The sequence below is a fragment of the Dermacentor silvarum genome, chromosome 4 (assembly GCF_013339745.2).
Source record: "Dermacentor silvarum isolate Dsil-2018 chromosome 4, BIME_Dsil_1.4, whole genome shotgun sequence".
Classification (NCBI taxonomy): domain Eukaryota; kingdom Metazoa; phylum Arthropoda; class Arachnida; order Ixodida; family Ixodidae; genus Dermacentor; species Dermacentor silvarum.
In genome coordinates, this window is record NC_051157.2 from 135,634,924 (window position 1) to 135,651,303 (window position 16,380).

The 16,380-nt window shown below is 47.2% G+C and overlaps 2 protein-coding genes across 2 annotated transcripts in view; one reads left to right on the forward strand and one right to left on the reverse strand.

The window, feature by feature from the left end:
* Positions 1 to 16,380, reverse strand: part of LOC119448918 (MAM and LDL-receptor class A domain-containing protein 2) — a 666,053-nt gene that overhangs the window by 71,322 nt on the left and 578,351 nt on the right. The window lies entirely within an intron of this gene.
* The window catches only part of LOC119450647 (MAM and LDL-receptor class A domain-containing protein 1), a 464,623-nt gene that overhangs the window by 32,837 nt on the left and 415,406 nt on the right, over positions 1 to 16,380 (forward strand). Inside the window, exons 6-9 of the mRNA XM_049666103.1 lie at positions 229 to 374; positions 2,201 to 2,285; positions 9,792 to 9,911; positions 10,519 to 10,674. Of these exons, the coding sequence (XP_049522060.1) occupies positions 229 to 374; positions 2,201 to 2,285; positions 9,792 to 9,911; positions 10,519 to 10,674 (507 nt within the window). The remainder of the gene's footprint in view (positions 1 to 228; positions 375 to 2,200; positions 2,286 to 9,791; positions 9,912 to 10,518; positions 10,675 to 16,380) is intronic.

Here is a 16,380-nt window from a genome sequence, read left to right on the forward strand (position 1 = left end):
AAAAGGAAAGCAATAAAAAACAAAAACCAAAATGCACCTTCTGATTTTCCCAGTTATATTCGTCACACCGTGCCACTTCTAGCCAGAAAAAGAAGCAGTGATTTACAACACTACAGAGAAAAGACCAAACTACAAAAATGAACAATGCCAGCTTACGTCCCGAAGTAACGGCGAGTGTCCATTTTTTTACTGTTACGCGCTTCATTTCTGTCTTGTCCTCTTTTTCAGGTACAAGAATGGACATCGACCTGATGATGAGGGTTGGCGGGTATAATTTGCCAGTGTGGACTCTTAGTGCGCTTAGTGAGACCCCTCAAGAAGGTACCTGGAATTTCGAACTGGTAGACATAGGCCGCTATCCGTCAGAAATCAGCGTGAGTGATGCAAAACGTTTTTTTTTATATGTTTCCCCCGATATACCTACAGTGAACGAGCAGAAATTATGATGCACTTACTACCTTGGGTTTTAGAGGCTTCACGTCAGCATTTTCAATTAGTAAGCAAGGTTTCTTGAAAAGTTTCACCTGCAGCTGGAAGTCCGTAAGAAAATGTGGAAATCTAACTTCTCTGCAGGGATATACTTTATTGCTTCCCAGTAAATAACTAATGCAGTTACGGCACGATAGGACGATAGGACTGTCTAGAGCAGACAGAGTCGGATATGGTGTTCTGCTATCGCAAACGAAATCACGGAAGGTAATCCCAGCCCAGACACCACATTGAAGTTAGGGTGGAATAGAAAATGATCGTTTACCCTGCCTTAGGCGCCCACTAAAAAAATCCAGTTACCAGAGTCATCGCAGAGTCCTACATCACGGCATTTCTTGTGGAAAAAGTGATTCGCTTAATGAGCTTTAGGTTCCAAATTAACAAGTGCTAAATGCACGAGGCTCTTAGTGCATGCAAACTGTTGGGGTTTATCTTACCGCTTTCGGTAATAGCATGCTTGCTTCCATGAGTGTTCAGTGCCTCCTCTAGCAGATCACTCTAGTGTGGGTCGTGCTCTGTAAGGACGAGCTCAGATCGTCTACTAGAGACGACGTAGTAAGGACTCTATGGTAATATGTACCACGAAGAGATCTTTAACATGCATATCAACTATTACAGCAGCGTTTCAGTAATCCGCACGTCTCAAAACTTGGCCGTGAGGTCCAGTAGTGAAATGGGCGTTGCATCTTGGCATTCGAAATAAAACCGAATTCAGAGAGCGCTCAGTATTCAATACTGTATCTTAGCATAGCTGCTAAATTGAGGTGGAATTGGCTATCGTGACAGTCAACACCATTACCTTGCCTAAACTCAACCTAATTAAGGTGCCGTAAGCTAAAATGGAAAAGTAATGCACCTCAGTGAAACATTTCCATGTACATTCCCGTATAAGGTTATATCTTCTGCATGTTTCACATAAAAATACTATGGCGTTCATCTGACTTATTTTGCATTTTGATGAAACGAATGCAGAAGAGACAGAATTGGTGACAATCCTTCAGATTGTTTTTATTGGGATTTTACTTACCTTCTAGAAACTCTGAATTGCAAGTCGCGCAGTGAAACACACTGTACAGCAAATGTATGTTCTAGCCCCGAAAACTCTTCGTCGCAAACTAAAGAAAGTAATTTATTTGTGTAACAGACAAATTAATTGAAATTTCTAGGAAAGGCACCAGCGTATGTCAGGAAACTGCTTATGTCGTATTTGTTACCTTATGAATGCCTAATAATATTCAAACATTGTTTTTAGAAGTGGGTTGCTGTAGTGATGAATGTGTCGTGCTTAGTGCCTGGTTCCGCTGTCAGTTCTTGCTAACTCCAAACTGATCTGCATTTAAATCTCCTTGCGGACCTCTATTTCATTCTACCCGCCTGTTCTCCATCCTAGTGGATGATATTATTTTTTATCACTAGCATGTGTGAACACGAAATGCATATTTGATTAGATAGCTTTCCGCTACTTAACTCTTTGATATTTTTCTCTTGAGGTATCTTTTACTATCAAGTTTCATAGCCTGCTTCGCTTTAATAACGGAATGGAATTTAATGCCTTTATTGCGCAAATTAGTTGCACGCTAGCCTACGTTACTCGGATATTATTGCTATCAGAGAAAACCAAAAGAAAGAGGGCCAGCGGGCATAACTAAACCTATAAAGAAAACTTCATGAGCCTAAAAAATTTGTATTTAAAGCTTTTCTTTTGTCGCAGCTTTCTTTCTCCGGCGTTCACTATATGCCAGGGCGCTCTATGTTCGCTGTGGATGAAATCGAGTACCATGACTGTGCTTTGCCAGGTGAGAGCAACAAATATGGTTTCCTTTGTTCAGTAATATTTATGGGTGTATCGGTAAGCATGGAAACGTGATTCGGTTTTCACGTGTATAGCGAAAGCGTTTACTAAAATATGGTGCAGCATTTACCTTCAATTCACAGAATCACGTAGCAGAAGCACTTCTAGGCGCACTACAAAACATTGCTTATGTGCACTTTTCCGTTGTGCCTAGGAAATTATGTTCCTATGCTTTGTGGCTAAGTATTATTTTAAAGGGACGTCACCAGGGCCCAATTTCAAATTTTGATTACACACTGGCAAGTTGTGGGACACCGCGTAAGAAGCGTCTTACCGCTATAATTTTTAATAGGTTCATTATTAGAGGGGATAGCAGAAAGTTAACTGCCGCATTGCCACGAGGCCAGCTTCACTGCCAGCGTAGACACTCTTTCTGCCTCGACTCGCGCCTGCAAGTGACGTTTTCTCACTGCCATACTAGAGCCGAGGGTCCACGTCACATTTACGGCACGAGCCCCACCGCCTTCTTTTCCCGCCAACTTTGCGGCGCGGCACACTCCAGGTGGCGGTATAGCACATTCTGCATTGTACAATTTATAAATGTCACGTGCCATAATCGGTGACGCTGGAGGCAGTGCGTCTTACGTGAAAGCATTTTTGCCTGTCTTTGGCCCTCGGGCTGGAAGCGTGGTTCCCATTAGAATAATCAGGCAATTGTAGAAATTTCGGTTTTGTACAAAAGTTCAAGGAGAGCGAAATTTTACGAAATTTCAGTTCGCGCGGGGTCGCTTCGCTTCCTTTGGCAGGAACTGTGCATTTCAGGCCTTATAATGAAGCATGCGAAATTAACATCCTCTGGAGAAGTGAAAGGGGCAGTAAAATAATACAGAAATGTTAAAAAAAACTCAGGCCTTCATGAAACACGTGATTTGAATAGAGGCCTCCTCTCATTCACGAGCATAACAGATTGGCGCAGCGCCACGAAGTGAATGTAGTGCTAGATAATTCTGAAGTATTCATCCGCAGCCGTGTAATGCAGCTTGGCTAAGGGCTAACGGAGCAAAGCGAGCCTGCCTGCGTTGTACTGTAGTACCCAGGGAAAGCTAGATTTAGAGGAGCGAAATTCCCGCCATGTCTCTGGCATAATTCACGCCTGCGCACAACTGTCGGCCAAACACGAGAAAAAAGGTCTCGTCAGTTGCGAAGCGCCTCGATGTTGTGAAACCTAGAGCGGCTTGGTGATGGCCGTCCGATAGCTATTGATGACTCTAAAGTGCAACACTCACCTTCTTTGTCCAGCGATTAATAAACAACAAACGTCAAGTGCCCCCACGAATCAACGAAGCCACGCCAGGTAATTTTTGGACCCTTGGATATTCTCGAGAATCGTACTGCGTTGAAACCGTAACCTCTGCCGAGCCACTTCTCGCAGTGAAGCTCTTCAAGCTTAAGCTAACTACACTAAACAATTTCTCACGAGCTCGGACAACTTCGACTGAAGTCTGGTGGTCACAGTGCAGCGGAGGCTCCACCGCGCTGTAGCCTCGTGCTTGGAGTTTCATATAATAATACAGTTAATATTCATACAATGAAAAACATTATAAAATTGTCCGATGGAACGATTCTAACACAGGAACTCTAGCAGGGAAGCCCAATATTTAAACCATTACGCCATGGACGCAATTATTGAATTTTTTATTGCCTGATTGGCGAAAAAACAAGAAAACTGTACATGAAATGTTTAAAGAAAGCACCCACCGAGATTGGGTGGAGCGCTCATTAAAAACGCCTCAAGCTAGCAAGTTCATCCATCATACTGATCCACTTCGGAGGGTCACTTTGACTTTTGAATGCATCTCTAACGTGTAAGATGTTCTCAACAAAGTATTGCCTCGCAGGGCGAGCATTTATGGCCGCATTCCGGACTGCCATACGCACGTTCCGTAGACTGTGAAGGCTCGGTACCATCATCATATCCGGGGGTATACTTACAAAATTAGGGACAGGTAAAAACTATATGCCTCGATGTGGCAACGCGAGATCCCTATTAAAAGCGGATCTGTTTAAGCTCTTGGCTGTGTCGCGTATGCGAAAAAAAATGCCAGGCCTGCGCGGCACGCGCAGCACAGTCACAGTGTAAGCTAGACGAGCGTTTCGACAATTCTACCTAGTAATTTGAGTGAATGCGTCAGGAACGCGCTTGGGGCGCCGTCGCGCGTGCAAGCCGACGCGTTCCATCGCCGATGGCTAGCGCCGTTCGGCCCAGCCAAACGGCCGACAATGCAACTACGGCTGTCACATTCGCTCCCATTGCAACGCGCCTAACCCGGCCTGCTTAGGACGTCGTCGCCCGTACAAGCCGACGTGTTCCATCGCCGATGGCTAGCGCCGTTCGGCCCAGCCAAGCAGCCGACAATGCAACTATGGCTGTCACTTTCGCTCCCATTGTAACGCGCCTAATCTAGCGCAATTTTGAACGGGATCCCGAGCGTCCATCGGTATGTTAGCGCCATCTAGTTAAGGCGGCAGCAAAATTTACAGTGTCTGAAAGGTTGCGTTTGCCGGTGCCTTAACTAGATGGAGCCACCAAACCGGCGGAGGCTTGGCACTGCGTTGTTTGCGTTCCGCGTCTGAATCACATCTCGTCGTCTGCGCCTGCGCGCCTGCATAGCGCACGTATCGCTCTCCTATAGGGCGCGTTTCCCGCTATCAGATAGCAAGCGCTTGCGTGGCTCAGTGGTAGAGTACCCGCTTCCCACGCAGCGGGCCTGGGTAAGATGCCGGCGGAGAGCGGGTACTTTTTTTTTTCGCATGCGATAGCGGCTACGGGGCGATGGCGGCGGCGGCATCATCGCGACCCGGAACGGCTATTGGCATGAGCCCATAACAGCTTACACTGTAAAAAATACTGCTCCTGGCGATGACGTCACCACTATAGCAACCCCCTCGCGAAGCGGCGTTTACTTCAACGTGTGCCGTGCACATCGTTGGCTTGACATGGGACGTTAAGGAGAGGGAAGGAGAGCATGCGCGCGGCTCGCGCTATGCTCGGGAGAGAGAAAGAGAAAATGAGAGCGAGAGAGAGATATGAAGAAAGTAGCAGCACCAACGAGGCAACGCGCAGATGTGCTGCCGACGCTGTCCGCGTTTCCCCGTTTCCCCGCGTTCGCGCCGAATGCGCCTGGTGTGAGTGACTGCAGCAGGCGCCTCTGGCAGCGGCTCGGCAGGTTTAGACCAGCCACTCCCCGGCAAGTGTGGAGGCGCAGCATGGAAGTGATGTCAGCGGGGAGATAAAGCTCTGAGCCGCCGCGACGGCGGCAGAACTCTCGTTGACTCTGTGGCGAGTACATGTAGCATTGACATGAGACGACCAACGAAGATCCGGACACCCGAAGCAGAAGCCGCTCATCTTGAAGTGCGTCGCGCGGCTAAGCGAGAATCTGCGCCTCGGCGGCGAGCCGATTCGGAATACCAAGCCTAGCAGCATATAGCATTTCCTAGCAAAAGTGAGCCCAGCCTAGTAATACCTGGAAGAAGGTACGTCGATCACCAGCTCCGCTGTTTACTCCAGCCTTGTACCACTAGTGCAAGCTGCCCACATTTTCGTTGTAGGATATCCCACAGGAATATGGCATCCCAGCATTCGAGGACTGAGACATGTTCAATGACACGTACGCATACACCGACACGCCATATAAAACGCCCTTATAAATTTATCGTGGGCAAGCGAGTGAATAAAGACGCTTGGCATGTTTCTATTTGGCCGCCTCAATAAGCTGAAGCGTTGTATGAAGTATCGATTGTGCGTGTTCACAGTGCGTTCCTCACTTCGAAAAATATACATTGCTGTTAAATTTACGGCAATGAAACCATATAAAGCGCCATAAACAGAGCCACAAGAACGTCTAAATTCAAACACACGCAGATCAGACAAGTCCATATACTTCTGTGATCTCATGTAGGCAGTTAGCGTCGAATTAGCCTGTGGCGCCTCGTCGCCTACGGACTGCGGCTGCAATGTGCATCAGCAGTGCGTCGCTAACTGTTTCGCTTGCGATGTCGCCACCTAAGACAACGGCTCCGCTAAACATTGCTGTGGTTTTGCTTTGGTTAACCCTGGTTCATAGCGAAAGCTTCACTGCCCTGGCTAGGACCATTGTCGAGCTGTGGCCGAGGTGTGGTTTCGCCCAAATCTACTAGGGCAATGGCGGCAATGTCTCCTTTCAGGGCACCGTAAAGGCCTAAATATAGTCCGACGTAGCGTGAACGCGCGCATACGTTATGTCACGTTGGCGAGAACAACAGCGGCTATAGTTCGATCGATGGTTCAATGTACTGGCGCCGCCAACGTAACTGGACGCGCGACTAATACGCTCTGATGCGCCCGGTGTCTACATAACCGGACGCGCGGCCAATGTGCGCCGAAGCACCCGGCGTCTGATGACGCTCGCCCGAGTGACGATAGACTAATAACGCGCTTTAATGCTCTCTTGTGGTTTGACCTCTAGCTCTCAAGGTGAAAAACTGTTGAGTCGCCGAGGGCTGCCCGAGGTAGCGAAACGTAGCTTTCGCTTCAAAAGGCGCAGAAAGGTAACGACGTCGCCGGGCGAAATCTCGCTTTCCTTCGGCGAGAGGCATATGCCAGCGTGAAGCAGAACGCCGTCGCGTGTTCGCGGCGCACGGTGCGAACTCGACCACTGGCATTCCTGTAGCTGTGCGCGTCGCAGCACGACTGGCTGCCGTAGCCACTACGGATCCGGACCACATTGCTCGCACCTTCGCCGAAGTCACTCGCCAGCAGGACGGCGCTTGACAACAGGACGCCGCGCGCTAAGCAAACTTGCCACATGCTCGCCAGCCCGCAAATAATGACTTCACGAAGCAAATATGCAACAGCTTATGTGAAGACACGTTTCACTTTCACGTTCTACCGATTCCTACGAAAGAGGGATCAACAGTACTTTTTTACTCCATCTGGAAGCTGTTTAAAGCAATATGCTTGCAGCCCCAACCCGAGAGGGGTATTTCATGCCGTTTTCGAACCTATTTTGTTTACCACCATAACGCTTAAAGCCATTGAAAATATTTACGTGCGTGTTTATTAAAACAGCAGTGACATCACATAAAAACCAAGCAAGACTATTCGCACTCTTATAAGCTAAACAGTGGTTGCCGTTATCGTACAATTTTTGTACGGAAGCAAACGTTGGCCAGTTTTAGCGCCAGTTTAAACATAGCTTACGCCGGTGATAGTAACACCAGAAGTGTTCTCTCTTTGTTTAACCCCTTAAAACGCCAGTGAATTCTCTTGACTGTAAACTTAATTTCCCCGCATTTCTTGCATATTCAGAACCGCAAAAAGCATACAACTGCAGAATAGATTAAGAATTTTCAATTCTTTAATGAGTTTTGTCGAGTTTACAGAACATGGACTCCATGCCAAAACTCACTACAGGAACATCGCATATGAGAACATCTACTACTTCATGTCTAGTGAGATTAATAAGCACCCATCCAGGCATTGAAAATTATGCCTGATGCATAAATGAAAGGAGTACACCCACTACAAACAACGATATACTCGGACTGAGCAAGTACGCACAACCGTCTACCTTCCCACTCGTTTTACTGAAACCTTTTGAAACCGTTATTCAAACTTGCAACACGATTCCAATCAGAACGATTTCAACATGTATGCGGCATATTTTAAGTACCATTATTTTCATCAATGCTGTTGCTGTTGAAGCCCTTTCTTGGCGTACAAAATTGCGTACACAGCGTCTTAAAGGGTTAAGGGAAGAGGGGAGGGCCAAATATTCTGTAAAGGAGCTGCGGGCCTCGTCAAGCTGCCTGTACTGGAGCAGCTTTTACTTGCAGCCTCCTCCACCAAGTTGATGGAAATAAAGTTATTATTATTATTATTATTATTATTATTATTATTATTATTATTATTATTATTATTATTATTATTATTATTATTATTATTATTATTATTAACGATGTCGTTGCGAACAAAGAGACAGGAGGAAGCGAGATTGAAAATGTCGTCAGCGTTGGCCACTGTTCAGCATGGTGATCTTGCTTTACTTGCTGATGTTGTTATGCCTATTGCCGATAAAAAAGCCTAGCCTGCGTTGGGTGTTGCCACGAACCCCTTGCTTCGCGTATAGTAGGAAGCAACAGTGGGATCAAACCAAGGAACAAGTAATGACAGTTGCACCTATGCGTGTAGCTTTACTGTCAAGCGAGTAGTTTCGTTTTGCCGTGCCTTCGGCAAGATGATGCATGGCACTTATCCGGAAGTCTAATGATGGTGCATTACATTTTAAATATCCCTATCTATTCTAAATGTAAACTGGATTCAGCATTTTGTTCTGTGTAGGACACATGGAAAACGTGCGCGTAACTCTTTGGGGCGCTTCGTGAACCACTAACGTCTCCAACGTAAACCTGACGTCGACCACCAGCAGTGACGAATTGTTTCTGAAAAATATTCACGATATACTTGATTGCAAGAAGCTGCGTGTAAGAAATTATCACGTATATGTAAGAGCGACAAACTGTACCGAAATGCCGCTTTCTCTAGCTGAGATCTCATGAGGACAGCCTTTTTTTTTCTTTTTGGTAGAAATAAGATTTAGGCGAGCTATCGTTGGTTAGCAGGAAAAGTACGATAATTTTATATGCGCTATCTTTGACATTAGCGCAAGCAGAGTGAGTAAAGGTGGAAAAAAAAGTCACATTGATTGCGAGAGAAAAATATTAGAGGGCTATACGAAGTAACATAGGTCGTTTAATAAGCTGCATAAACTGCTGTGAACTGTCGCTTACTAAATTCATTTCATTTGGTGACCAAAGGCAATCGCTATCAGAACGCTGGAGCTATACGAAAGCAGTCTAGCTTTATCGCCAAATGCACGCGCACGTGTAGCTATCAGTTTTTTCAGGTCGGCTAGCCTTCAGACATAGAGCAGATTTCCTCCAAGACAGGACTCGCCTGGCCGCGCATCTTCAGCCACAGTGCAAGTATGAGAGGATGTGTTCACTGTCCTGCCCCTCGCTTCCCCCTCCCCTTCACTTTGCGCGGGTGAGACGACACCGCCGCATAAAACCACCATCCTTCTCGCCCCCCCCCCCCCTCGCATGCTTTCGCTCGGATTTACAGAAAACGGCCTGCGGCCGTGATGTTATCGCCTTCATTCAGAAAATCACGGATACTGCGATGGCGACGGCGGCGGCGGAAATTCGCCTAACGATTCCGTTTAATTTCTGTCGCATTAAAGAAGAAACAAAACGAAACTATAGACATGTGTGTGTGTGTGGGGGGGGGGGGGGGTGTTAACCCCATGTTACCCCCGTGAATTCTGTTTCTTGCTTTGCCTTTCCTCTTTCTTAGTGGGGCTAATGCGAAGGATACATCATGGCACACCAGAATACATGCTCGCCGAAACTGCCACCCTTATGATGTGCACTGATTTTTTCGTGTTCATTCCTGATCGTTAATGTGCAGCTAAACGAGAAAACTGCTCCGAAATCGAATTCCGCTGCGCCAACGGAGCTTGTGTGATGGGATACGAGCGCTGCAACTACGTGGACGACTGCGGGGACAACAGCGACGAGGAGAATTGCGGTTCGTTACCTTCCTATGATGCTGCGATCACACTTAGGTTATTTAAAAGATGAGTCAACAAACTGTCTGAGATTCTCTAGCTGGTTAAGCTGTCTTATGGCAACAGGGTGTACCTAAAGTATCCGTAACAGGAAGAGACGTAAGATCGTTAACTGGAAAACCGACTCCCTAATTTTTTGGCTACACGTTGTAAAGACTATGTTTGGGCGCAACTATTTGGAGCATTTATCTTTTCTTATGTTTAATAACTATATGTACATCCGTATGTAACTTTACCTTTTGTATTGTGAATTCAACAAAGTGTCCGGCTTCTCACAGAACCATAAATGTTATCAAAGAATTATTGCATATGTCTTAAAATCAGTGAATAAGACTGCACGCTGGCAATCTTATTATACATCGATGGCAGATGACAAAAACGAAGCACTTGTACTCGTATGTTATTGGATAACTATTTTCGACTACCAGAATGTATGCATTATTTCTGAGCCGCATATCGTCGTTATTCTTCCAGAATAAACTTTGTTTTAAAGTAAGCCAATATGTTACTCTACTCTAGGAGTTTTTCTCTTATTAGAATTATTTGCATTTATTTTACTATTATCAGGTGACCACCGACTCAGTTGCAACTTCGACTCCTCCTTCTGCGACTGGGTGCCCCAGGCGCCTACAGACAAAACGAAGAAAACATGGAGATTGATGCGTCCATCGGCGTTCCTCTTGCATTCACCGACAAGGGACCACACGACGGGGACACCAGATGGTACGCTGCTTCTTGTGACCAATTTTATGTCGGTAAATAAGCGGTACCAACGATTACACAGCAACCTTGGTTCTCCACAAGAAAAGTAGACAGCAACCTGTCAAGCAAGGGGTCAGGCATGGAGACACAATCTCTCCAATGCTATTCACTGCATGTTTACAAGAAGTATTCAAGTTCTTAGACTGGGAAGGCTGAGGAGTGAGGATCAACGGCGAATATCTCAGCAACCTTCGGTTTGCAGATTACATTGTCCTATTCAGCAACAATGGGGATGAATTACAGCAAATGATTGAGGACCTTAACCGCGAAAGTGTAACAGTGGGGTTGAAGGTTAATATGCAAAAGACAAAGACAATGTTCAATAGCCTTGCAAGGAAACAAGAATTCAAGATCGCCAGTCAGCCTCTAGAGTCTGTGAAGGAGTACATTTATCTAGGTCAATTACTCACAGGGGACCCTGAACATGAGAAGGAAATTTACAGAAGAATGAAATTGGGTTGGAGTACATACGGTCATCATCATCATCATCAGCAGCAGCAGCAGCAGCAGCAGCAACAGCAGCAGCAGCAGAAGCTTATATTTTATGTCCACTGCAAGACGAAGGCCTCTCCCTGCGATCTCCAATTACCCCTGTCTTGCGCTAGCGTATTCCAACTTGCGCCTGCAAATTTCCTAACTTCATCATCCCATCTGGTTTTCTGCCGACCTCGACTGCGCTTCCCTTCTCTTGGTATTCATTCTGTAACCCTAATGGTCCACCGGTTATCCATCCTACGCATTACATGGCCCGCCCAGCTCCATACGGTAGGCATTACCAAATCCCGACTGGGAGCTTACCACTGTCGGTGAAATGAAAAGTGTAGAATCAATTGCATTCTTCCGGTGCTAACATGTGGGCCAGAAATTTGGAGGTTAATGAAGAAGCTGGTAACAAGTTAAGGACCGCACAAAGAGCGATGCAACAAAAAATGTTAGGCCTAAAGCTAAGAGACAGGAAGAGAGCGGTGTAAATCAGAGAGCAAACGGGGATAGCCGATATTGTAACTGACATTCAGAGAAAGAAATGGAGCTGGGCAGGACATGTAATGCGTATAACCGGTGGACCATTAGAGTTACAGAATGGATACCAAGAGAAGGGAAGCGCAGTCCAGGATGGCAGAAAACTAGGTGGGGTGATGAAGTTAGGAAATTTGCAGGCGCAAGTTGGAATCAGCGAGCGCAAGCCAGGGGTAATTGGAGATCACACGGAGAGGGCTTCCTCCTGCAGTTGACATAAATATAGGCTGATGATGACGATTGTGATGATGATGATGAAAAACGCGGAAGCTCACTTGGACTTTTGAAGCGAGAATTTTGGTTAAGATTCAATGTAATTTTATAAAGGCGGGATAATTAGGCATAATGCTCATCGTGAACGTGAGCTTACGGCGGACAATCCATCTGCTTCGATTTCTACTGTGTTCTTTCCAAACCATGGCTTTACTGATTCGGTGAAAAAGATTCATTTTTAAAGTGTGAAATGGAGGTCATGTTTTCTTTGAAGCAAAACTGCGAGTCGGCCTAGTTGGAACAGATTCATTTTCTTAAATTTTTCTGCGCAAACAGACAGGGACGAAGAAAAGGGGAACACAAGGACGAGCGCTCGTCCTTGTGTTACCCTTTTCTTTGTCCCTGTTTGTTTGCGCACAAAAATTTAAGAAAATGTTTTCTTTGCTTAAGTTTCGCGCGGAAACGTCAACGTTGGTATTTCACCATGACGTAAAGGCCCAACCGCATGCACGCGATTTTCGAGCGACAGCGACAAGCGACGGCGACGAGCGACAGGTTTTGCCGTCGCGGAGGGCTATCCGTCGCTGTCGCTGGTCGTGTCGCCGGTTTCTGGCCAGCCAGAAAATATCGCTTGTCGCCCGGAAGTCAGCGCGACGACATCCGCTGGGGACAGCGATTGCACAACAACATGGCAGCAATCAGTCTGCCCGCTTCGATCTGAATTCGCTCTTGCAACTTGCTCTCTGCTGTGACAGCAAAAAATAAATAGTACAATCAGTCATCGCTTCACCTCATCGCTAGCTGAAGACTAAGTATCGGCGCTCTCTTGTCGTTATTATTGAGATCGGTTGTTTTGTTTTGACGCTGTTAGGCCTGAGACGCCACCGAGAGCCGAGAAAGTGTTTTAAGTTTTACTCAACAGATGGCGCCACGGCACCTTACGCTGGCGGCATGGGACGGAGTTCCACTGGGGATGCATGGGACAGATTTTCTCTGGGGATGATAGCATATTTTAGCTAGGTCTAGATAAAACATTGACCTTTTGATAAAATTCAGATTTCTTTACGCGCGCACGATAACATTTATTCGCACAACAATGTAAATCCGTCGCTACTCTTTTTCGCGATGTCGCGTTCATGTGGTTGCTCCACTCCGCGACACGACAGCGCGACAGGGTGTGCCTGTCGCGTCGCTTGTCGCTGTCGCTTGAATATCGCGTGCATGCGGTTGGGCCTTAATGGTTTTCAATGTAATTTCCGGCAAACGTGGGCCATTTTCGCGCACTAGGAAATAATACCATTTGCTTGTTGGGAGCTCAATTTTCTTCACAACGCATTGTATTCGTTTCTCCCCAATAAAAAAATTAACATCTTACTAAAGTTTCATCATACCAAACCATACCCCAAATCAACACGGTCAATGGCATTATGATTAGCTGATGCATGATCCAGGGTGGCGTCGCCGCCTATGCATTATTTGTACAAAATAATTTTTCTTGGAATTTGGCTGTAGTAAAATGGCAAGGCGTAATTTAAATCAACAAAGCTACCGTTGGAAAATGTAACAAACTATGTGCTGTAAGGTAAAAACAAAATTGAACCTCTCTAGAGTCAAGATAGCACTCCACGAGTTCTCAAAACATTGTGGGCGCAATACGCACTATGCGTCGCTTATTTGCTCGCAAAAATGAAAGGATTGTTTGTTTCTTACCCACTGTTTTAGGGGCAAAGCTCCTTAGGGTGTAGGTCTGTCCCTCCTCTGTAGTATGTAGTAGTAGTAGTAGTAGTCGTCGTCGTCGTAGTAGGTAGCCACGTCTACTTTTATGAAAAAAAAAATTCCGAAAGTTGTGTCCGTATCGGCCGTCGTCGACTGCACTTGCCGACCCTTGGCACCCATTCTGCAACTCCAATGTTCCACCGGTTATCTCGTAGCGCGGAATCGAACCAGGGACCCCTCGCTTCCGAACGCGCGGCGCTAACCACTACGCCACGAAGCGCACATGGACACACGCACCACGATGACAATAAATACCCAACATTAACGAAAGACTGCGCGTTTCTAACGCGTTTGTGCTAGCGCATTACGGCCCGTGTAAGAAGCTGGTGTAAGACGCTGTGGCCTCTCCGCCTTACCCCCGTATTCATAAACGCTGATGGCGTCGGCAAACGCGGTGCACGTTCCGGCATGTGTAAACGGCTGCGTAAGACGCTGTGGCCTCTCCCCCTTACTAGAGAGTACTGCACGTTTCTAACGCGTTTGTGCTAGCGTCCCCTTAAGCGGGAGATGGAGCAATTATAATGAAGGGCGCTGTTATAAAATAGGAATGACGTCACATATGGCGCGTGTCATTGGTGGAAGTCGATCGTTCGATTTAGTGCGGCGACACTGGGCGAATTACACGGAAGATTCACGGTTTACCGATGATTCCCTCCGGAGCTTCGCCCACTCATCATCATTCACCCCATGGATATGCGGTGTTTTTTTCTTCGTTGAGCAGACTCGGCATTTGTGTGGGCATCTCCTATTACGCGAAGCCTACATGGATGCTGTGTAGAGTACTGATGACCTGCAAAGTATTGGAAGTCTTGCACAGGCACCTGCGTTTTATTTTAACAACTCCACAATAGCTTTGGCTTCTTAAACGCGACGAGAAAAAAATGAAATCTTTTCATTTATATTGCCACGGCGATGAGAGTAGCAAAAAGGGATACGAAAATTATATTTAGAAGATATATACAGAGAGAGACGGCTGCAGGCAAAATGTCAGAACAACACGAGCGCTACTCAGATCGTCATCTTCACCGTCTTTCTGGCGCTTTCTTCCATGCTCGGCATAGCGCCTAACACAGAACCCCCACCGTCGAGAGCGCCGTCTCCGCGCTTAAGTAGCAGTAGGATCGTGTCCGGCAGGATAAGGCTTAAGGCGGAAGACGTGCACGATATTAGTGGCGGACGCGGCAGATGATCGACTGTCCAATGGAGTGATCTGGCGTAGGACCTTGTAAGGCCCGGAGTATCGGGAAAGAAGCTTTGACGACAAACCAACGTGGAGGCAAGGCGTCCAGAGGAGGACCAAAGAGCACGGAGAATAATTAATGACTCTGTGATGGCTATTGTAGCGGGCCTTCTGGGAGAGATGGGAGGCATAAAGACGATCTCTTGCAATCTGGCGAGCCGTTGCAGCCCGAGAAGCTGCATCGCGGGCGTAGTCGGTAACAGGGTGCACAGGTGATGGTAGAAGAGTGTCGAAGGGCAATGTGGCATGTCGGCCAAACAAGAGATAAAAGGAGGGAAAGCCAGCGGTGTCATGGCGTGACGAGTTGTAGGAAAATGTCACAGAAGGCAAGGTGCTGTCCCAATCAAGGTGGTCTGAGGAAACGTACATGGAGAGCATTGTGGTCAGCGTGCGGTTGAGGTGCCCTGTAAGCCCATTGGTTTGCAGATGGTAGGCAGTGGTTAGCTTGTGACGGATGGAACACGAACGAAGAATGTCGTCGACGACTTTAGACAGAAAGGAGCGACCACGGTCGGTCAGCAGCTTTCGAGGAGCGCCATGGTGAAGAATAATGTCGTAAAGTAGAAATTCCTCAATGTCAGTGGCACAGCTTCTCGGTAGTGGCCGCGTGATAGCGTATCGAGTCCGTAGCTACGGCAATCCACTTGTTCCCAGTCAGAGATGTTGGGAGTGGCACGATGACATCAAGGCCGACGCGGTAGAACGGGACACCGGGAATGTCGATGGGCTGAAGAGGACCGGCTGGCGACGAAGATGGATGCTTGTGGCGCTGGCAGGACTCACAAGCAGCAACGTATCGGCGCACAGAGCGGTGGAGGCCTGGCCAGAAAAACCGACGCCGAACGTGATCGTACATGCGAGTTGCTCCGAGATGTCCAGCGGTTGGGACGTCATGAAGCTGTTCGAGGACAGTGGAACGTAGTGTTACGGGAACAACCAGTAGAAGCTCGGGGCGATCGGAGCTGGTGTAGCGTCTGTGTAAGATGCCGTCACGAAGCACGAATAATTGTAGGGACGGGGCACAGTGATGAGAGCGTAGACGGCGGATAATTGACCGCAAATTGGCGTCGCTGAGCTGTTCGCTGCGTATGTCGGATAAATCGGATATCGCGAAGCCACAGGCGTCCGAATCGTGCGCTGACAAGTCGGACATGACGGGATAGGCAGTCCGCATCCTGGTGCAGTCTGCCAGACTTGTTAGTGACGTCAATCACTGACGTCCGTCGGATCTTTGAGGAAAGACAACCAGCAAAGCGCATGGTTGTCAGTGATGGCCGAAAAGGTGCGGCCAAACAAGTATGGTCGAAATTTTCCGACAGCCAAAACTAGTGCGAGGCACGCACGCTCAGTGATCGAAAATTTGCGCTCTGAAGAGGAAAGAAAGCGACTGGCATAAGTGATAACGCGGTCACGTCCTTGTT